Below are 23,764 nucleotides of genomic sequence, written 5' to 3' on the forward strand. Positions count from 1 at the left end.
GGTAATTGTGGTGTAGCAATATTGTAGTCCTGAAATATTAATTTTAACAGTAATACAAATCAAAGTGCCTGTTTTTTAATGATGTGATAGAAGACTAAAATTAAAGTGAAATTGTCTTAATCTGTCTTCATTTAATTTTTTGAGATTTTTCCTCTGGCCTATTAAAACAAATATCAACACCTAATAATTATTACATTCATGTGAGTTGATGTATGGATTGAATTTGAGTTATAACATCAAATTCCTTTATTTCATGTAAATGATTATGTTCTAATGTGACTTTACCTGTGCCCATTTGAAAGGCTTTAAATTTTCTTTTCTATAGAATTTTTTTCTATTTGATACTGCCTGCTTAAAATTTTGTTTTCTCCTTGGTTCTCTAGCAAATATTAAGGAATTAGAAGAAAAACTTTCTATTAGAGACCAAACCAAACTTGAACAGGTAACCTGAGGTTTCATCTCAGAGAGGACTAAAGGGATAAATAGTTCTGAAGAAGGAACTGATCTGAAAACAAAGGATATAAGTATAAATAAATATTATATAAACCTCAAGGTATAGACAAAAATTATTCACTGAGGAGAATTGAAGTCCTTGGGGTTAGACTGTGAATTTCCAGCTTGATGGTCAAATATCAAAACAAAAAAAAAGATAAGTCATGGGGAAGAAAGGGAAATTTATTGAGAGAGGAAGATGTCATAGACGTAAACTCTAAAGTTCAGTACCATTAAACAAAATCAACTCCAATTCCACTGAGTTCTTGAGATTCAGTATAATAAATCTTAGAATGTTAAAACTCATGAACATTCGTCTGGGTACCTCTACTTGACTGACAACTCTATCTCCGAGGCAGCTCAAACATAAACATGTTCAAAAGAGGACTCATTACCGTTCACTTAAAATTTGTTCCTCCCATGAGTTTTACCTTTCATCAAATGGTGCAATCATCGGTCCAATTGTCCAAAATAAATGAACACCCCTCGTCCAGGTAAACTATTTAATTCTCTCTAATCCTCTACATGCAGGAGGCCCGGATGCTCAGATTTGATCCCTGCACCACAGGATCTCCATCCAAGAACTACCAAGAGTGTCCACCAAGCACAGAGCTAGGAGTAACTCCTGCCCTGCGCCTTACCAAAAAAAGAAAAAATTCTCTTTAATCTCTTCCTTTCTTTCAATCCCCAGGAAACCTAGCCAATAATGTCTGACAATTTTCACTTGGACTCCTTTAATAGTTATAAATTGATCTTTTTCCTTTCACTCTTAATAACCGAGAAAACTAACAATCTTCCCAAAACATTATTCTGATCACCCAATTACAATTGCTGGTAAGTATTTGATAATGAGTTCTCTTGGAAAAAAAAAGAAAAGCTCTCCTATTTCATTCGCCAGTTTCTTTGGTATGAATACTTCAACCATGGCTAAGTTACCAGTGTGACACCACTGAACACACAGTAGGAAAATGGTAAACACAACTGGCTCTCGTGAGTTAGCATTCCACTGAACCACTCTCTTGAATAAAATTTCCAGTGGATCTTTGGTGCCCTTAGGCTACAACATGAACTCAAGACCATCCATGAACTGGCTTTGAACAATTTTTCAGCTTGCTTTCTCACCATTTGCTATCACCTACCCAACAACTCATTTTGTGCTTTAGTCCTTAGGGACAATGAGGGGAAGAGATTTCTTGGATCCCAGGATGGGGAACTTAAAGTGGGTGGGCAGACATAGAAATGGGAAGAGGGGCTAGAGCGATAGCACAGCGGGTAGGGTGTTTGCCTTACATGCAGCCGACCCAGGTTCGATTCCCAGCATCCCATATGGTTCCCCAAACACCGCCAGGAGTAATTCCTGAGTGCAGAGCCAGAGCCAGGAGCAACCCCTGAGCATCGCTGGGTGTGACCCAAAAATAAAAAAGAAAAAAAAAAGTGGGAAGAGATGAGGGCAGATTTGTAATTAGTTTGACCTTCAGTGGGATAGAGGTAAGACATTGCATGATAAGAGACCTACTGTTAGTCCTTGCTTTGTGACTTCCCACAGTTATTTCTACATATTGGGCCTCTGTTTCCCCATTCTACAATGTCAGTTTGGGAAGGCAATGCCTAAGGTCTTTCCAGTTCTGACATTCCTTTTCTTTGGAAGACCTAAAGTTCAAACCAGACAAGCAGAGCAGCTAAAACTTGGGCGTTGGTGTTGGCATCTTTGTTGTACTTAGAGGGGCCCCAAAATGGAGGTATTAATTCAAAGATCAATTTCCACACCCTTTCTCTGCTGTTCCACTTTCTCCAAATCTTGGCTTCTTCAGCAGGATACACACAGACCTTCTTTCTATGCTGATTACTTTCTTATTGTTTAACTTCCTGAATAATAGGATCCCTCAGGACTGGAAGGTTCCAGAGGTCATACTGGGATCTATTTGCTGTGCGCTTTGGGACTCCTTGATCCTGGATACCCAAGAGCCTCATTAATGCACCAATAAGAACTCTCCGGGGATGTTGGGAGATACTGTTGGAATGCAGTATCTTCTGGAGCAGAGTTACCAAAAGAGTCACTGACTCATATATGGACGCTGGAGCTGCCCCAGCATGGGTGTGGAAGAGGAGTGAGTATTAGATCAAGGTGGAAAGGTTAAGTAAGAGGCATGGAGGACAAAACCAGGAACCTGAGAAGGTTACTACTGCCAGGTCACTGTCAGTTAGGGGCCTGGCATTGTGTAGCTGTAGCTGTTGCAGAAGCGGCAGAACTCAGTGAAAAGAGGTCATTTGGAGATGACAGATCCGGACTGTGCTCTGTACTGGTGGGGTTATAAACTGAGTTACTCTAACTAATTTCTTCTTCTCTGAGTTCTAATTGCCTCTCTAATAATGTGGAAATTTGGGGAAAAGACGTGTGAGGATAAAATAATATCGCAACAACAGCTACTCTTTTTTTTTTGTTTGAGCACTAGCTAATCTGTAGGCATAACATCAAGCAACTTTGCACATGTTTTCTTTTTTTAATTTAATTTTATTGAATCACCATGAGATAGTTACAAGCTTTCATGTTTGAGTTACAATCTCACAATGATCAAACACCCATCCCTCCACCAGTGCACATTCCCCACCACCAATACCCCTCCCTTCCTCACCCTTCCTCTGCCTCTAAGGCAGACAATATTCCCCATACTCTCTCTCTATTTTTGGGCATTATAGCTTGCAACACAGACACAGAGAGGTCATCATGTTTGGTCCATTATCTACTTTCGGCATGCATCTCTCATCCCAACTGGTTCCTCCAGCCATCATTTTCTTACTGATCCCTTCTCTATTCCATCTGCCTTCTCCCCTCTGCTCATGAAACAGGCTTCCAGCTATGATGCAATCCCCCTAGCCCTTGTATCTACCATTCTTGGATGTTAGCCTCATGTGATGCTGCCCTACACTCCACAAATGAATGCAGTCTCTCTATGTCTGTCCCTCTCTTTCTGACTCATTTCACTTAGCATGATACTCTCCATGTCTATCCATTTATAAGCAAATTTCATGACTTCATCTCTCCTAACAGCTGCATAGTATTCCATTGTGTACATGTACCAAAGTTTCTTTAACCAGTCATCTGTTTTAGGGCACTCGGGTTGTTTCCAGATTTTGGCTATTGTGAACAGTGCTGCAATGAATATATAGGTACAGATGTCATTTCTACTGTGCTCTTTTGCATCCTTGGGATATATTCCCAGAAGTGGTATTGCGGGGTCAGCTCAATTTCTAGTTTTTGAAGGACTGTCCATATTGTTTTCCAGAAAGGCTGGACCAGTCAGCATTCCCAACAACAGTGAAGGAGCGGCCCTTTTTTCCCCACTTCCACGCCAGCACTGGTTGCTTTTTTTTTTTTTTTTTTTTTTTTTTTTTTTTTTTTGCTTTTTGGGTCACACCCGGCGATGCACAGGGGTTACTCCTGGTTCTACACTCAGGAATTACTCCTGGCGGTGCTCAGGGGACCATATGGGATGCTGGGATTCGAACCCGGGTCGGCTGCGTGCAAGGCAAATGCCCTACCCGCTGTGCTATCGCTCCAGCCCCTGGTTGCTTTTTTTGCACATATGTTTTCAATTAATCATCGGGACAATCCTTTGAGAATGTTCTTTTGTTATTGGCTTCTAGAATAAGACATTGACACCTAAAGTTTAGATCATTTTCCCAAGGTTACTCTGTCAATTAGCAATGGAGTCAGGGCTAGAATCCGGGTCTGGTTGTCATTCCCATTCTCATACCCATTGTCCTATCTACCTATGTAGATATATCTACATACCTACTTTGTATGTAAATCGCTGTTTGGCAAGAGCTCAAAGAATGGGGTCCTGTAAAGGATCTGCCCCCCTCCCCATCTTAAAGTATTTTAAGTGTTACAAAATTAGACTGTGGAAGAGAAGCTCATTTGAAGAAGACAGTATGAGAGTAGTGTATATGTTCTTGATTTTATTTGCCCTGTTTTCCATTTAACGCTGCTCAATTTAGCTAACAAATTGCCAAGGAGAGAATTTTGGTTGTGCTGTGAATGGCTGACGTAAGGAGAGGTCCTCAAGGAAGAATAACAGGAGCATTAGCATTTTCCTCAATGGCCTGAGGCCAAGTCCTACCCATGTCTTATCAAATTGATAGCTACCAGTCTTTTAACTACCAGTGCAATGTCTTTCTAATTGTCCTGGTGAAGTGTTATTTTCACATTATGTGTTAAAATGGTGCTATTTGAACAAATTGATAGCAGTCATCTTTTAACTGCCAATGCAAATGGCTCAGATGTGACATTTTAATCCAGTGTTTTAGAGCTTCCTGTGCAGAAAAAAAACCCAAGAACTGGCAGTTTTTCTGTATTATGCACACTCTGTTTTTTATAACATTAATATACAGGCCAGTTTTTCCTCACAATATCTCCCTAAAGTGGCCTACTTGGGGGGCCTCCTAAACCCTGCATGAAGTCTTATGATGTGAGAGGCACACTTCAGCTTAGGATGATGGTAAGAGCATGTGTATTAGCATTTGAGTCCTGTCTCTGTTACTGTCTCTCTATGTCTCTCTACTATCACCTTGAATGACTGACTTTGTGAAATGAACACAATAACCTCACTGTTCTCAGTAGGTCGTGACAATGATGTAATGAGATCACATCTATTAAGAAATTTTAGGGCCTACCACTGTGCTGAGCGATAGCACAGCAGTTGGGTGCTCGCCTTTCACGAGGCCAACCCAAGTTTGATTGCTCCGCCCCTCTCAGAGAGCCCAGTAGTATTAAGCCCTCGCTGCAGAGCCTGATAAGCTACCTGTGCGTATTGGATATGCCAAAAACAGTAACAATAAGTCTCTCAATGAGAGACATTACTGGTGTCCGCTTGAACAAATCGATGAGCAACGGGATGATAGGGTCTACCACCTCACACCACAGAGACTGGCACACATCCAAAAGAACAAAAGCAACCGCTGTTGGAGAGGATGTGGGGAGAAAGGGACCCTTCTACATTGCTGGTGGGAATGCCGACTAGTTCAGCCCTTTTGGAAAACAATATGGACGCTTCTCAAAAAATTAGAAATTGATCTCCCATTTGACCCATCAATACCACTGCTGGGAATATATCCCAGAGAAGCAAAAAAGTATAGTCTAAATAACATCTGCACTTATATGTTCATTACAGCACTGTTTACAATAGCCAGAATCTGGAAAAAACCCAAATGCCCAAGAACAGATGACTGGTTAAAGAAACTTTGGTACATGTGTACAATGGAATACTATGCTGCTGTTAGAAAAGATGAAGTCAAGAACTTTTCATATAAGTGGATCAACATGGAAAATATCATGCTAAGTGAAATGAGTCAGAAAGAGAGAGACAGACATAGAAAGATTGCGCTTATCTGTAGAATATAAAATAACAGAATAGGAGACTAACATCCAAGAATAGTAGAAATAAGTACCAGGAGGTTGTTTCCATGGCTTGGAAGCTGGCCTCACATGCTGGGGGAAAGGCAGCTCAGAGAAGGGAACACCTAGTAAAATGTGGTTGGAGATCCCTCGTGGGAAGGGAGATGCGTGCTGAAAGTAAACTAGAGACTGAACACGATGACCACTCAATACCCCTATTGCAAACCACAACACCCAAAAAAGAGAGAGAACAAAAGAGAATACCCTGCCACAGAGGTGGGGTTTTTGGGGGGGTGGGATTGGGGGGTGGTAAGGATTCTGGGTTCATTGGTGGTGGAGAATGGACACTGGCGGAGGGATGAATTCTCGAACATTCTATAAGGGAAACACAAGCACGAAAATGTGTAAATCTGTAACTTTACCCTCACAGTGGTTCACTAATTAAAAAATAAATAAATTTTTTTAAAAAAAAGAAATTTTAGAGCCTGGAGCGATAGCACAGTGGGTAGGGCGTTTGCCTTGCATGCGGCAACCTGGGTTTGATTCCCAGCATCCCATATGGTGCCCCGAGCACCACCAGGAGTTATTCCTGAGTGCAGAGCCAGGAGTCACCCCTGAGTATCATTGGGTGTGACCCAAAAAGCAAAAAAAAAAAAAAGAAAACCTTAACTTCTTCAGGTGGTGCCAGAGGCTCCTGGCTATGTGTGGGGCTCACTCCTGGCTGCCTCAGGCAACCATATGTGGTGCCAGGGATTGAACCAGGCTCAGCCACAGTCAAGGCAAGCAGCCTACCTGCTATACTCTAGTCCCTAAAATTTAAATAACTTTTTATAACTTATCATTTAGAATCATTGTGTTTAAAACTAGATCACTTGTATCTCTTGTCATCCCATTGATCTTCAATTTGCTCAAGTGGGTGCCAGTAGCATCTCCATTCGTCCCTGTCACGTGCTACTGTAGCCCAATGATATCTGCTCGCTCCAGGAACAGGAAGAGCCTCAAACCTTTCATTCAGGGTTTTGACGAAGTCTGACCATCTGTTGGTGGGTGGTCATGTGGTCTTTTGACGTCCCGTGGAATCCAGTCGGTGACAGCTCTAGTCCAGTGGTCATCTCTGAATCGCATTACATGTCCGGCTCATCTGAGTTTTGATGCCTTGGCAAACGAGACAGCGTCCCTGATTCTTGACCGTTGACGGAGGTCGGAACTCCGGATTCCTTCTCTCACTTGAGTGAAACATGATACTCCAAGCATAGCTCTTTCGATTCCTCTTTGGGATACCCAAATAGTGTTCTCATCCTGTTAAAATATCAAAACTAGATACTTTTAAAAATGTTCAATGATTAATAGGAGCTTGTATTTGTCAACAACAAATGTTAAATTCAGGCAAAGCCATACCTTTAACAAACACACACAAATATACAACTCATGAAACACAATAACAATTCCAGCTGCCACATTAACCCATTAACATGAACTCATGAAGCACAGTAACAATACCAGATGCCACATTAACCCATTAACCACATTAACTAGTATCTAACTGTTTCTAGCTCCACCAAAGCCAATAAAATTTCATTGCTTTGCAATTGAACCTGGCATAAAATATATCTTTCAAACTAAATACTTTCTTTTTTTTTTTTCAGGGAATAGAGTTTATTTGATACAACTGCTTCTCTGTGAAGTGGTTAGATAACATTTTGTAGGTGTATAAAAGCACATCATAAACCATGAGAACATGGAGACATGAAAAAAATCAGTCAACAAACACATCAGGAGTAAATGACCCATAAATTACCACAATTAATTATGCTATCAAAAAAAAACCCAAAGCATACATAAAATATGGTTCTTGCTCCTGGGAGACTAATAACATGTGCTGAGAAATAAAACTACTATATAAACCAACAGCAAAAGTACAAGGAAATGTATTTTAAACATAACTGGCATGCTACATTTATCAAACTAAATACTTTCTATATGCCTCTAATGTGATTCCATAGACAAGTGTTCCGGTTATTCTTAGCAGCTTAGAAAGAAAGTTTTTCTTGGTAAGCCAAACAATACCTGAATATTAAGAAGACCCAAAAGACTACTAAATGCTAAGAAGCTGCTTTGCTCATTAACAACTTTCTCCAGAAGCTAAATTGAGGGGAGTTGCCCCCCTCAGAACTTTCCCCACTCCCCGTGAGAGTGGTGTGCCACAGAGGTAAAGGAAATGCACGTGCCAGCCTTCCTGCCTGGAAGCCAGCGTCTCTGAGGACGCAAGCTCTCTGGAAATAGAAGACTTGGTTTTCTGGAGAAATAATAAATTATCAGCAAGATGTCAGGGTTGCGTTTCTTGGGGGGTTGTTAGGAAAATTGCTCTGGGGTCCTTAGAGGGAGCATAAGAGAATCATCTCTAAGACTAATGGTGCTTCTTCTTGGCGCTCTCAGGATGTGGAAATTCACTCCATGCCCACCCAGTGTTCCTACTTCTCACTCCATGACTCTTCTCCAGCCAGCCTTGACTCTGGGTCCCTCCACCTACAAGTGCCCACTCCTGCTACCCACCTAACCTCCCCCTTTTTCATCCAAGAAGGTTTCAGGAAGGTTCTTCTTTTAGGAAGTTTCCTATTTTCAATCCCCATAAAAGTATTTTCTCTCCCCCTGAATTCTGCTCTGCCCACCAAGCACTCAACTTTGGTATCAGAAACAGACAGGAAAAGATCTAAGTCCAACCCCCAAAGAGTCACCAATATGTCACTTCAAATATATTTGCATAAAGTTTAAATGCACATAATCTTTTTCTCATTTATGATTTTTGCAAATCTCAGCTAACTAAATAGAAGGAAAATTTCTTTCTCATCTGCCCCCAAAAAAGACAGAAAACCTCCATGTTTGGTTGCGTCCCCTCCTTAGCCCGCAGGGGGGACCCCACAATCAACTTTCTAGTATTGATGTCTAAAGTTCCTATACACCCCCAGCCATCAAAGTACCCCTGACCCTTCCTCCCCACTCCTATTGTTGATTGACAGTTACGGCTTTTATGCATACTGTTACCTCCCTTAGCACAGCCCATGTGCTCAAGAACCTCCACTTGTAATCACTTATGTTACTTCCTGGCAACCTATATTTCTCCTCCCCCGGCCTCTTAGACTTGGCGCTCTTAGGGCTGTATTCCAGTCTACAGAATTTACTATCAATTGACATTGTCCATACCCTTGATTTGTTTCTCTCTATACCACAGATGAGTGAGATCTTCCTGTATTTGTCCTTCTGCCTCTGGTTTATTTCACTCATCATGATATAATCTTTCCATGTAAGTTGCCGTGAAGGGCATGAATTCAATTTTTTGAGTAGCTGCATAGTATTCCATTGTGTAAATATACCACAACTTCTTTGCCGTTTGATCTGTTGTCATTGGATCATTTGCTCAAATGGAAGCAATTTTTTTAAATTTTTAATTAGTGAATCACCGTAAGGGTACAGTTACAGATTTATACATTTTTGTGCTCATGTTTCCCCCATACAAAGTTCGAGAACCCATCCCTTCACCAGTGCCCATTCTCCACCACCAGTAAACCCAGCTTCCCTCCCACCCTCCCCAGTCCCGTCTCCCCCCACCCCACACTGCCACTATGGCAGGGTATTCCCTTTCGTTCTCTCTCTCTGATTAAGTGTTGTGGTTTGCAATAAAGGTGTTGAGCGGCCATTGCGTTCAGTCTCTAGTCTACATTCGGCACACGTCACCCCTCTCCCGCATGACCTCCGATCACATTTTACTTGGTGTTCCCTTCTCTGAGTTGCCCAGAATGAGAGACCAGCCTCCAAGCCATGGAGTCAACCTCCTAGTACTTATTTCTACTATTCTTTGGTGTTAGACTCCTAGTCTACTATTCTAGACTAGTCACAGATGAGTGCAATCTTTCTATGTCTGTTTCTCTCTTTCTGACTCATTTCACTTAGCATGATACTTTCCATGCTGATCCACTTATATGCAAACTTCATGCCTTCATTTTTTCTAACAGCTGCATAGTATTCCATTGTATAGATGTACCAAAGTTTCTTCAACCAGTCATCTGTTCTAGGGCACTCGGGTTTTTTCCAGATTCTGGCTATTGTAAACAGTGATGCAATGAACATATAAGTGCAGATGTCATTTCAACTATACTTTTTTGCTCCTCTGGGATATATTCCCAGCAGTGGTATTGCTGGGTCAAATGGGAGCTCAACCTCTAGTTTTTTGAGAATCGTCCATATTGTTTTCCAAAAGGGCTGAACTAGTCGGCATTCCCACCAGCAGTGTAGAAGGGTCCCTTTCTCCCCACATCCTCTCCAACAGCGGTTGCTTTTGTTCTTTTGGATGTGTGCTAGTCTCTGTGGTGTGAGGTGGTATCTCATGGTTGTTTTGATCTGCATCTCTCTGATGATTAGTGATGCAGAGCACTTTTTCATGTGCCTTTTGGCCATTCGTATCTCTTCCTTGGAAAAGTTTCTGTTCATTTCTTCGCCCCATTTTTTGATGGGGTTGGATGTTTTCTTCTTGTAGATTTCAACCAGTGCTTTATATACCATTGATATCAACCCCTTATCTGATGGGTATTGTGTAAATATCCTTTTCCATTCTGTAGATAGTCTTTGTATTTTGGTCACTGTATCTTTTGCGGTGCAGAAGCTTTTTAGTTTAATGTAGTCCCATGTATTGATCTCTGTTTCTACTAGATTGCTTAGTTCTGTATCATCTTTGAAGATACCTTTATCTTCAATATCGTGGAGGGTTTTGCTGACCTTGTCTTCAATGTACCTTATGGTTTGTGGTCTGATGTTGAGGTCTTTTTTTTTTTTTTTGCTTTTTGGGTCACACCTGGCAATGCACAGGGGTTACTCCTGGCTCTGCACTCAGGAATCACCCCTGGCGGTGCTCAGGGGACCATATGGGATGCTGGGAATCGAACCCGGATCAGCCGCGTGCAAGGCAAACGCCCTACCCACTGTGCTATTGCTCCAGCCCTGTTGAGGTCTTTAATCCATTTTGATCTGACTTTTGTGCATGGTGTCAGGTCGAGGTCTAAGCCCATTCTTTTACATGTGGTTGTCCTGTTGTGCCAGCACCCTTTGTTAAAGAGGCTTTCCTTGCTCCACTTCACATCTCTTGCTCCCTTATCAAAGATTAGATGATCGTAAAGGACCTCTACAAAGAAAACTATAAAACGCTACTCCATGAAATAAAAGAGGACATGAGGAAATGGAAACATATCTCCTGCTCATGGATAGGGAGAATAAACATTGTCAAAATGGCAATACTCCCCAAAGCATTATACAGATTTAACGCGATCCCTATAAGGATACCCATGTCATTCTTCAAAGAAACGGATCAAGCAATCCTGAAATTTATATGGAACAATAAACACCCACGGATAGCTAAAACAATTACTGGGGAAAAGATGATGGGAGGCATCACCCTCCCCAACCTTAAACTCTACTACAAAGCAGTAACAATTAAAACAGCATGGTACTGGAACAAAGGCAGAGCTGAAGACCAATGGAACAGGGTGGAATATCCCTACACAAAACCTCAAATGGAAGTAATTTTTATGAGGCTGGGTCTAACTGTTGGCTTCAAAAGTCATCGTGGGCCCTGCTCCTACTTCTCTGCTGCTGCTCCCTCAATCCTCAGGACCATATTCTCTAACCAATTAACAGAAGGCAGGGGGGAGGGGGGAGTTCAGTGCATTACCACCATCCTCAATAGAGGCAGCTCTGAATGTGGTGGAAAAAAAATTGTCTTTATGGGCAGAACTTTTGATGGCATGTCTGACTATTCATTTTATAGGGAGCGAGAGACGGGTCAGGCTCTACACTTCTTCACGGGTGCTTGCTAAAGGCAAGAAGACAGTTAAGGACTTGGAAAGATAAAGATTAAAAGATTCATCACAGGGGTCTAGAAAAGTTTATGTGACTATGCCTCTCTCTCAGACAGACCTAGAGGCGGAAGACAATTGTGGGGCCAGAGAGAGAGAGAGAGAGAGAGAGAGAGAGAGAGAGTACAGTGGGCAGGGCACTCACCTCGCATTTGGTTGATCTGGGTTTGATCCCATATAGTCCCCCAAGCATCACCAGGAGTGATCCCTGATCAAATCCAGGAGTATACCCTGAGTACTACTTACTGGTGTGGTGCCAAAATGATAATAATAAAAAGTGAAGCAACACTGAGTACACAACAGCGAACTTCCACAATGGGTGTGTTCTCAAAGCTGTGCATAGAGTCAACCAACTGGACTCATAGGAAAACCTAAGGACCTGAGAGGGGTCTATATACCCATGCAGTCAGACCCTCATAGTGTTTACTAAATGTCAGACATTTTGAGATTCTACATGTTTTCTAAACTTGCATGTGATGAGCATCATTTCACTCACCCCCACCATCCAAACAGGCAGAACTGAGTCGAGCTTTGCTCAGTGGAATATTCAGCTGGGGGAAAATACATGAGACCTCTGTTGAGTTTCATACAAAATCTGTTCCCAAAGCTCAATAAATCCTCACAAATATGCTGTGGAACAAATACCTCTACTTAAACCACAAAAGTAGAGCAACTGTGCGGGTACAGTTAATAGTGGGTGCTGGATTGGTTCATTAGGAAACCCCATCTCCCCTGACACAAGGCTCCCAACATATAATTCAAGCTGATGTCTCAGAAAGATAACAGATAAAGATAGACTAGGGTTTCTCAGAGTTCATAAGCATTGCTGGCAACACCAAATGTGAGCAAGCAAGTGAGACGTAAAAACTGTAGCACCCAATCTATGATACAATACGTAATCATGATGGTACCAGCCTTCAAGGGGAGGAAAGGGAACGGAGCATCTCATCAAACAGGAACATGCAAAGCTGACTCAGGTTCAGAAACAGCCAAATATGAATGGAGTGAAGATTGGGCTTAACGTGAAGAGATGTCTCCCCACCCTGCGCCAGGCTGATTTCATCCAGGCACCTCTGAGAGGGACAGGTGTGTCCTTCAGTCTGCCTCAAATGAACCTCGGCAGCCACAAACCTCCAGAACCCAATCACCACCACACCATGTCTGACCTTCATAGGTTCATCCCAAGCTCCCCACACATGAGAACGAATATCAGAAAAGCCCAGGTATGCAGGACCAGTGACTGAAAACTCCAGGCTTTGTAGAGTCAGGGATGGGCTACCTCCCCCCATCTCCTCGCCCTTCAGGTTTCCTGGCAGTCACACCCAAGAACTGCCTCTGGGCACCATTTAAGTGCACTAACAGCCATGAATCAGATACTCACAAGTGAAACCCACAAGAAAGCAGCACACCACAGAGATGCCTCTGGGCCCCAATATTTAAAAATTTAAAAATTTTAGAATTCCAGGAGTGCACAGCTGCACATTCATGGCCATGAGGTACTTTATACTATTCATGGCAAGAAATACAAAGTAAATTAGCATCTGCCTAAGGGGCAGGCTGGAGTGGTGGCAGGAAGATTCAAAGTAATGGTGGTGGGAAGGTGCAATGGTGGTGGGATTGGTGTTAAAATATTGAATGTAAACAATTACTGTGAACAGTGTTATGAATTTTTTATCTAAAAAAAAATTTAAAGGAATGTGGAATTCAAGCCTACTTCAATCAGCTAAATCAGTAACTAAATAAATAATAAATAATAAACAGTAGTACTCCCACATCCAGCACGGCAGAGCCTGGCAAGATACCCAATGGCTCTATTCTATATGCCAAAAACAGTAACAACAAGTCTCACAATGGAGACATTACTGGTGTCCGCTTGAGCAAAATTGATGAACAACAGGACAACAGTGCTATAGTGCAGTGCTTCTCCTATATAATATATATACATATATGTGTGTTGAATATATATATACATATATATTTATAAGGAAATGAGTGCATTTTCAATACAAATGTGGTGGGATTGGTAGAATATTTACTATTTACTCCAGCCTTCAAGGTTCACTTCTTGCCTGGCCTGATTCTATGCTGAACAAGCCCCATTTATCAGCCAAGTTTAGCTATAACCTCACTAGAAACAGGATCAAATAGTGGATAGAGCCGGGGTACGGGGCTGAGAATAGAGGGGCGCTTTCCCTTCCATCCCTCTTCTCCAACCTCTTTCCTTCCTTGTGCTCGTGGGAGTCTCCCCTTACTCTGCCCCACCTGAGAACACACTGAAGCTCACGCATCTGCCCCCTTGAACAGTCGGGAGAGGCCTGTGGGAAGCACAGGGGGAACAGCCAAGAGGCTCAGGGGACCTGGCGTGCAGACCTTGAGTACCAGGCTGGAACGGTGAGATGTGCTCAGGGCGGCAGAGGGGCGGGGACACCGCTGTGGGGCCTGGAGAATCCCACGGCACAGGAGTTTCATAACAAGCTACTCGATTTCTCCTCCCTGAAGATCAGGAGCAGAATATCAGGCGAGGGCCCAGCCATCCCCTGGTTCTAACGTCGCTGAGCCCAGCGTCAGGTAAGAAGGGAGCTTCAGGGGCCGGGCTCTGAGCCGTGAGGCGCTCCTGCGTATGTCTGCCTGACACTCCTGCCTCTCCCTGTATATCTGTCTGTCTGTCCAGACCCTTGCCTGCCTTCTCCTCCTTTCCACCCACACCTTCCCTTCAGGCCTGAGCATCTGCCCTACCCGCAGCCTCGGTCCTCTTCTGCTTACTCTGCCTTGGTCTCCCCTCTGTCCTCGGGACAGCCCCTTGGTTGAGTGAAGAGAAACAAGTGGGAGCATGGTTGCTGTGGAGCAGAGGCGGCTGGCTGTCCTTTGAGGAAGGAGGGGACAGGACAACGTACTGCCAGAAGAGGAAACATGGGGATGACAAGCGTTGGGGGGGGGGGGGTCAGGGGTTTTGAAGGTTCGGGGAATGTCGGGTGTTAGAGGGACATAGACAGGACAGCTGGAAGGCCGCTGCCTTTGCACAGGAAAGGAGACCCCCAGTTCCCACTGTGACCCTCCTGGGAAGCCTCACCTGTCCCTTTCTAGTCCTTCTATACACTTCTTCCCTCTCTACCATATTCTGGTCACTGGTGTGTGTGGCAGGGAGTGAGGTGCGAGTGGGATGCAATGGTCCAGGCAGCTGGCACCGGGTCCTGGTGAAGACGGAAGGAGAGCACAGGGGAATAGTCTTCACTCTTCCGGAAAGAGTGGTCCAGAGCATCCTGCTCTGCCTGCAGGCCCGGCCCCAACGCACCCTGACATTTGCTTGATCCTGTCTTGGAGTCATTACCTCCCTTACCTCCTAGATCAGTTCAACCTATCTACGAACCCCACTGAAGTAACTTGGTTCTATCAAGATGGGACCTATGTCCTCAGTTTAAGTCACAGCTGGCTCACCCAGTGCTAGACATGAAAGCCTTTCAGAGCTAACCCTCTCTTTCACCTTTCATTTTGCATGGCAAGCATCTCTCAAACAGCCTTCTTGGCTTCAACTCTTCCAGCATGTGTGGTTTCCACATACTTCCTGGTTACATTGTTTCAATCGGCTCATGCTCCCCTGAAAACCTGGCCCTCTCCAGGGAAAGATTCCCCAGGCACAGTCTGATACAGCACAGCTCCATGTCCCCTCTCCAATCTTGGCTCTCTCCTCCTCTCACCATCTCCCAGTTCACTCCTTGCAACCCAGATATCTGACTTCTGCTCTCATTGCTCCGCAGAAGTTTCTCATACTAATAGTTTTCACATTGCTACATTTTTAATAGAGCATTTTGCATTCCTCTTTTCCTGACTCTAGCATTTGGGCCCTCTGGCACTCTTCTCTCCTGGAGGTTGGGTGTTTGAAGGGTGGCATCGGGCTCTCCTGCCTCCCTACATGCTCTTCTTCAGTCAGCCGCCCCCGTTTCCCTCCCCAGTGTCCATGATCCCATAGGTGTCTCGGGAGCCTCTCCTGTCTGAGTTTTCCCAAAGGCTATGCCCCCATCCTGTGTCTTAATCATCTTCCGTATTTCTATCTTCCACTGAGACTGTGGCCATGTCATTCTCTCAAATGCCCATATCTTCAACGATGCTCCATGTTCAAACTGTTTGCGAAAATTCTGTGGGTGACAGAATGAATCCTGAGTCCCAGTCATTTAACCCTATCTCTCCCTCTCCCTAGGTTTGGCTTGTAGCAAGATGGCTGCCAATGTGGGTTCCCAACCTAAACCTTCGAGCTCATTCTCGTTTCTTCTCTTTCTGAGTGTCTGCCCATTTCATTACCAAGTCATGTTCATTCCATTTCCTACACCATTTTCTAAGCCCTTCCTCTTCCCCAGCTGCTTTATTATCAGAAATATTAGCTTTCTTCTGCCTTTCCCTTACACCTCAACCGATCTTCCTCCAACTGGCCTTCTCCTACATTCTACCCAAGTAGTGATGATTCTTTTATCCATTTCTTTTTAAATTGGAATATAGATAACATCATCACAACAGTGTTAGCATTCATGGTATTGATGAAGTTACTGCACATTTGCCACCACCAAATGCCCCAGACCGTCTACTCCCATCCTTCTGCCATCTCCTGTCCACTTTCCCCTCCCCACCCATTTCCCAACTACCAAGTCATAATGTTTCTTAATCTAATCCTGAACAAATTACTTTCTGCTCAAGACTCACTTGTTGGGAGATCAGAGAAATAGTACAGGGGGTAAGGAACTTGCCTTGCATAGGGAAGATCCGGGTTTAATCCCAAGTCCCCCATATGGCCCCCTGAGCCTGTCAGGTGACTGCCTGAATGCCCAGCCAGGAGTAAACCTTGAGAACCACCAAGTGTAGCTCCCAAACAACAAAAGGCTTGTCTGTGACTTGCATGCATCTAAATAAGTGTTTCCCAGCCACGGGCTGTATATTCCACCACCCTTGATTTCCCAGAATATTCCAAGGGGGTACAGGTTAAAAAAATCACACAAGTCGGGGGAGATGCATAGCACAAGACTAGAGGTACACCTGGTAGAACAGGAGAAGTAACAGAGAGGAAACACAGTCATAAGGAGGCCACAGTCAGAAAAGTTGAGAAACACGGCTCTAAATGTCAAGACCATGCTCCTTAGCCAGGTACACAAGATCCTTCAAAATTTTTCTCCTTCCTCTTATATGCCTGCTTCTTTCTCCATGCATATATAGTCTGTATTTGGACTTTATGGCTTGAGTTCCCTAGTTACATGATCCTTTTCCTTGGTTATGACCCTATGCACCATCAGATCCATCTATTTGCAAGTCTCATCCTTGCACCTTCTTCTCGGTAACGGCTATTCACCTTTTAACATCATGCATCTTCCAGAAAAAAAGTTTTTCCCAAAACTAGCTCACAAACTCCTTTAAGGAACAACAATGCTCCCGTACTTAATCCTGTTACAGTATTTCTCACTGGCTGTCATTCTTTGTTACCTGGATCCTCACTCTGTATGCTGCTTGAGGACAGAGATTTTTCCTTCTGGGAACCTAGTACCTAGCACAGAGCAACGGCTGCCAGCATGTATTTCTTTCTTAGATCCAAACACATTTGAGTGTCATCCGTGTCTATTCCTCTCTTCCCCTAACTGAATTAGAAGCTACTTGTAGACCAGGAATACACCTTGTCTGTCTTCATATCTCCAGCTCCTACTATAGGGCTTCATAGGTAATAGGCATCAATTAATGTTTGTTGACTATCTGATGAGCAACATCAGAAAAAAGAGAATTTGGTGGGAACAATTTTATATTGAGTTCACGTTTGCAATACTCGTGGTGCTTTACACATGTTATGAGGCTGCTCTTCACAGAGCTCTTCATGATAGGTACTAGGTCCCTCTAACAGAGCAGGAAATCGAGTCTCACGGAGATTAAAATACTTTCCTAGAACCATAGTAGAAGTACCAGGACTTTTAATTCCAAACCCCAAGATTCTCCATTAGAATATGTCACCTTCCCTGTCACCACAAAGAAAATCCTAATTTTAAAGACACAAACTAAATGCCAACACAGTCTTCAAGTGGGGCTATTGGAAAATGCCTATTCAAAAGTCTCCACCCCAGCAGAGAAAGAGACTCCAAGGGACAGGTGACACCTAGGAAAGCTATTCCTGACACAGTCTAGGGACCCAAAGAGGCTAAATTTCCTTTCAACAAGAACAAAAAAGATATTATTAATCAGCCTCCATTGGAGTTTGGAAGTCACTCAGGAAGACCCTTGTCTCCAGTTGTAGGTCAATTCAGGGAAAGGTAGATCATGAGTAATTCTATCTAAAATAACATCAGATGAGGGAATCAGCCTGAGGTCCAGAAGATCCATGGATATTTTTAAAGTCACATGTCTGCGCCACATCTGACTTGTCCTGTGTATGTATATGTATGTGCACCTATCAAAGTCTCAGACACTCAAGGCACCCAGAAAAGGATTTGATATTATTTGTCACAACACAAAGGCAAATGGAATTATCAAAAGGCAGATCAATAAAAGTCTATTTGTGATAATGGCTATATCTCACTACAGTGATACTAAAGTACAAAAGGATAAAAGTCGTCCTCACTGTCTGAGAATCTGTTGTGCTGGTTGGTGCTGGTGGAGCCTTCTATCTTAATTGTTTTTGCTCATTGAGCCTGGTGCTCTTCTCTGCAACTTTTCCATCAAACTTTCTTAGATCCTAATGGACTGACAGTACTGTGAAATTTGGAGGTATTGTGCAGCCATGCACTCCAGGAGCTATAAAGCTGGAATGGTTTGGTGTCTTGGAAACTTAATGAGGCTCAGTCGTGAGCTGGGTTTTTGCTATGTTGGAAGGCGTCAGGTGTGGCTGCAGGCGACTGTGCCTTCAGAATGAAAGGAGAATCTATCCGCCTCTGTTCCAAGAAGTCCCCTGAAATGTCAGCCCTGAACAGTCTACCTAGGAAGATTCAGCGACATCATGTTCTTTCTGAGATTAGTTATCTCTACCTATTTTCTTCCCTTTGGTGACTATCATACTTGTTTTGAGTATAGGAACTAATTTTGCTGAGTTTTAGAAGTACCCTTTTACAAAAAAGATAAATATATATGTAGGAAATATATAGGATCGTTTTCTTCATCCTGAAAAAATGATTACTCACATTCTTTGTATTAAAAAATAAGACTTGAGTTTAAAAGAAAAGGAAAGAAAGAAAAGGCTTCAAGTGCTTGTTTTATGAGAGGGCAGAGTTTCATCATCTCACTTCAGAACTGGGTCCAGGGAAGAGGAGTCACCATATGCTGGCGGCTCCTGGAGAGAAGGAAAGTATATGGTTCTTGGAGGACCAAGAGGGGATGAACAAGAACCTAGAAGTCTTGGAGAAAGATTTGGACCTGAAAAACAGAAAATTCTGTTTTTTTCCCTTCCCTAAATTTTCAGCTAGACCTTAGTCTCCTACCTCATAGGCTCAAGTAGTAGCCAAACAACCACTGGCCTTGCCAGTTATCGCAAAACACAGCCTAACCTGGGCCATTATAGATCCATTTCTCTCTTTTCAGCTGAAGAAGGATGCAGGAGTTTCCCTGGAAGAACCACAGCTCCGTGTCTGAATTCATTCTTCTCGGTTTCTCCAGGGACTCCCAAGTTAACCTGATCCTCTTCAACATCTTCCTCTTCTTATACATCTCGACACTTGGAGGCAATGGGCTCATTGTCACCTTGATCCACCTGGACTCTCGTCTCCACACACCCATGTACTTCTTCCTCAGCGTCCTCTCCATGCTGGATATGAGCTATGTCACCACCACTGTGCCCCAGATGTTGGTGCATCTGCTCTCAGAGAAGAAATCCATCTCCTATATTGGGTGTGTAGCCCAGATGTATATTTTCCTGGTGCTGGGCATCACTGAGGGTTGGCTGTTCTCTGTCATGGCCTATGATAGGTATGTAGCCATCTGCTATCCACTCAGGTACAAGGTCATCATGAGCCCCTGGCTGTGTGTGGCAATGGTCATCTTTTGTGGACTCTGGGGTGTGAGTTGCTCCCTAGTCTACACTGTCTTCACCATGCGCCTGCCTTATTGTGGCTCCAATGAGATCAACCACTTCTTCTGTGAGGTTCCTGCTGTTCTGAAGTTAGCCTGTGCAGACACATCTTTCAATGACCGAGTGGATTTCATCCTGGGTTTCATCCTCCTCCTTGTGCCTCTGTCCTTCATTCTGGCTTCTTATGTTCGTATATTTGCTGCCATCTTGAAAATCCGCTCAACCCAAGGTCGGCTCAAGGCTTTTTCCACCTGCGCTTCCCACATCACTGTGGTCACCATGTTCTGTGGACCTGCTATGTTTATGTACATGAACCCTGGGGAGAATGCCTCCCCAGAGCGGGACAAGAAATTGGCCTTATTCTACAATGTTATCTCTGCCTTCCTCAACCCCATCATCTACAGTCTCAGAAACAAGGATGTGAAGAGAGCTTTCCTCAAGTTAACAGGCCGGGGTAGAGCTCCTGAGTGAAGGCACAGGATGCCACAACTACACCAAAACCACAAGTTCTGTGGTGCTCCCATCTACCTCCCTCCAATCACCCAACAAACTAAACAGGCCGATAGGAACAATGATTTGTCAGATAGGGTTCCTAGCGGGGATTGACTGCAGCAGTTTAACTTATCAAGAGTTTCCACTGTAGACACAATGCCAAAGCAAGACCTGTCTGATTGATTTCCACTTTCCCAGGACTCAGCAGGTTGCATGGCACAAAGAAAGAATCATTAACATTTGCTGATTGAGTGACTAGCACAGGAAGATTTGGCATCTTAAATTAGCTCAGGATGACTAAGGTAAGATAACTCAGAAACCAGACTAGTTATTTTGTCACAACCAAAGGAGGACCTAAAGGAGTGTACAGTCAGGAGAAAGGAAGAGTGATGCAAGTGATGTCAGGGCGTGGGTGTGGTCACTCCAGTTCTTCTGTGAAAATGGGGGTCTCGAGGTACACAGTGCATCTTACTGTAGCAAAGGGACGGGCTGCAGAGTCTCTACACAGACAGACCATCCAAATCACATCTCAGGCATCAGAGCTCTTATTTCGCAGGCAGTAGTAGTAAATTCTATAGGATTATTGTGAGTTCTTAAAAAAATAAATAAAAATAAAACTGTGCTTCAGTCAGAGAGATAGTACAGGGGATAAAGCACATGCCTTGTATGCTATCAGCCCTAATTCAATTCCCCCTGCACTGTTCCCTAATTAGGCAGTCAGGAGTAGCCCCCGGGCACCAATGGGCATGGTCAAAAAAATAAAAAAAAAAGTGTTTGACCTATAAGTGCTGTCTATAAGTGCTGTTATTCTTCTTCTGATACACACATTCTATTTCCTAATATGGCAATTACCAAGCAAGCAACTGAAACCATTTCAACCTAGAGGAGTTGGTCACGCTGCTCTTGGGAGAGATGGTTACCAAGACAACACAAAGGAAGGCATTTGTCTCTACTTCCCTCTGCTCTGGATTCAGCAAGTGTGGCTCTGTCACTAAGACGCTCATAAGCTCTGAGTTGACAAACTATTTTGTAAAAGGTTACATCCCCTTGAGATAAGAAAGGAAGAAACTGATCGCGACAGCCAGTGCTCCTCAGATAGGCTCCCCGGTAATCTGAAATGCTAGCTCTTCTACAAAACACGGGCTCAAATGTGAGTGAGTGACAATGACTAAAGCACTTCATTAAAGAGGGGACAGAGAGGTCTGGTAGGTCATGAGGACCCTCGTGAGCTGGCTTCGCGTCCTCGTTTCAGAGCCTTTACCTAACGCTTACCTCAGAGTCCCAGCACCTCCAAGGACACGCCAAGAAGCTGCTTCACAACATTTCAGAAATTGTTGTTCATCTCATTTTATTTTTACTGGGGGTGCAAGGGGTGGGGGTGGGGGTCTCCAGCAGTACTCAGGGTGTCCGGCAGACACTTCTCTTGAAATATGGACAACCTGGCTAGACAGTTCAATGCCACAACCTAGCAACAACAGGGCTGTTTAGGCTCAGAGGTGCTGGGGAACTCCTGGGTCACCCCAGTGGTGCTCCATGGCCTCCAGATCTCCCTGGTAGAGCTAGGTGGGCCACACAGTGCCCTGGCTCAAATAAAGGGCCTTGTGAATTACAAAGCATGCACCACTGACCCCAGAGCTATCTCCCCAGTCCAGGACCTCAGGAACACTCTGTATTAGACATAAAGGCAGAGGAGGCCACAGTGAAGCTTGAGTCAAAGAGGCAAGCTTCCCCTCGCAGCATCTAGCCACATTGGTGGAGTTTCCTTCAACTTTCACCTATATTCATTTGACCAAGGGGTCTGGTGGGGGGGGGGGGTGTAGGAGTTTTTAGCATTCCTCTCACCTTATTGTCATTCTGACATCCTCCCAGAACACTGAAAATTCTCAGACTTCCTACTTCAAATCTAGTTTTAAAGTCTTGAAATTCACCCAGTGGTAGGTGGATTAAGGGAAATACTGCCTCATTGCAGTACTGATGTACTCCCATTTTGAACAAAAGTCAATTAAAAATGATTAGGCTCTTGGTGGTGGAATATGAGCACTGGTGAAGGGATGGGTATTCGAGCATTGTATAACTGAGATTTAAACCTAAAAACTTTGTAACTTTCCACATGGTTTAAAAATTTTTTTTTAAAAATAAATAAATAAATAAATAATTTTATTTATTTTTTTATTTTTTATTATTCATTTATTTTTTATTTTAAATAATTTTTAAAAATTTTTTTAATAAATAAATAAATAAAAATGATTAGGCTTGGAGCTGGAGTGATGGCACAGTGGGTAGGGCGTTTGCCTTGCAAGCGATCGACCCGGGTTCAATTCCCAGCATCCCAGATGGTCCCCTGAGCACCACCAGGAGCTAATTCCTGAATGCATGAACCAGGTGTGAATTAACCCCTGTGCATCACCAGGTGTGACCCAAAAATCCCCCCCAAAAAAATGATTAGTCTTCTGAGCATATGCTTTGTATGCCAAAACCCCAGGTTCAAATACTACATGGTCCCCTGAGCACCATCAGGAATGATCCCTAAACACCAAGTCAGGGGTTGCCCCTGAGATTCTCCAGGTATGGCTTCATAAAACAAACTTTAAAAATCACTTAGGGGGGGCTGGAGTGATAGCATAGCGGGGAGGGCATTTGCCTTGCACGCGGCCGACCCGGGTTCAAATCCCAGCATCCCATATGGTCCCCTGAGCACCGCCAGGAGTAATTCCTGAGTGCAGAGCCAGGAGTAACCCCTGTGCATTGCCAGGTGTGACCCAAAAACCAAAAAAATAAATAAATAAATAAATAAAATAAAAATCACTTAGGGGGCCAGAGCGATAGCACAGCGGGTAGGGCATTTGCCTTGCACGCGGCCGACCCGGGTTCGATCCCTGACATCCCATATGGTCCCCCAAGCATTGCCAGGAGTAATTCCTGAGTGCAAAGCCAGGAGTAACCCCTGAGCATCGCTGGGTGTGACCCAAAAAGCAAAAATATAAAAAAATAAAAAATAAATAAAAATCACTTAGGCCTCCTTTGGTAAACATCAAGGCTAGTTAGAGTTATTGAATCTTCATAAACTAAGTCCTTAAATACAATGAAGTTGATACAGTCAATCCATTCAGATGTCCAAGATGGCATTTCTATTCAATAAAAAGATAGTGATAATTACAACATTAAATAACAGTACAGTTATAATATGATTAGGAAGAATAATATTCAACTTTCTAGGGCATTTTAAACGTATTTCTGAAATTATCAAGGGAGATTGATTAAATAGAGATATTGGGGCACTGAAAGATAGAACCAGCAACAGGAGCCATTTCAAAAGATTGGCAGGATGCAGCAAGGCCTCTATTCCCAAGATGGTAGGGATGTTGTAAGCTCTAAGTCATGTTATCCAGGACTGGTACTTTAGGAAGAGATGAGAAGACAAATGGATTTGAATGGTGCAGAGAACAGACTGACAGGCAG

General features: G+C 43.5%; 1 protein-coding gene across 1 annotated transcript; it reads left to right on the plus strand.

Annotated features, from left to right (window-relative positions):
- The first annotated feature begins 19,336 nt into the window (after positions 1 to 19,336).
- Positions 19,337 to 20,284, plus strand: LOC101542687 (putative olfactory receptor 2B3). Its single transcript, XM_004614195.2, has one exon. It carries the CDS (start codon positions 19,337 to 19,339, stop codon positions 20,282 to 20,284), a length of 948 nt encoding a protein of 315 aa, XP_004614252.1.
- Positions 20,285 to 23,764: the final 3,480 nt, after the last annotated feature.

This window comes from Sorex araneus, chromosome 5 (assembly GCF_027595985.1).
Source record: "Sorex araneus isolate mSorAra2 chromosome 5, mSorAra2.pri, whole genome shotgun sequence".
NCBI lineage: Eukaryota > Metazoa > Chordata > Mammalia > Eulipotyphla > Soricidae > Sorex > Sorex araneus.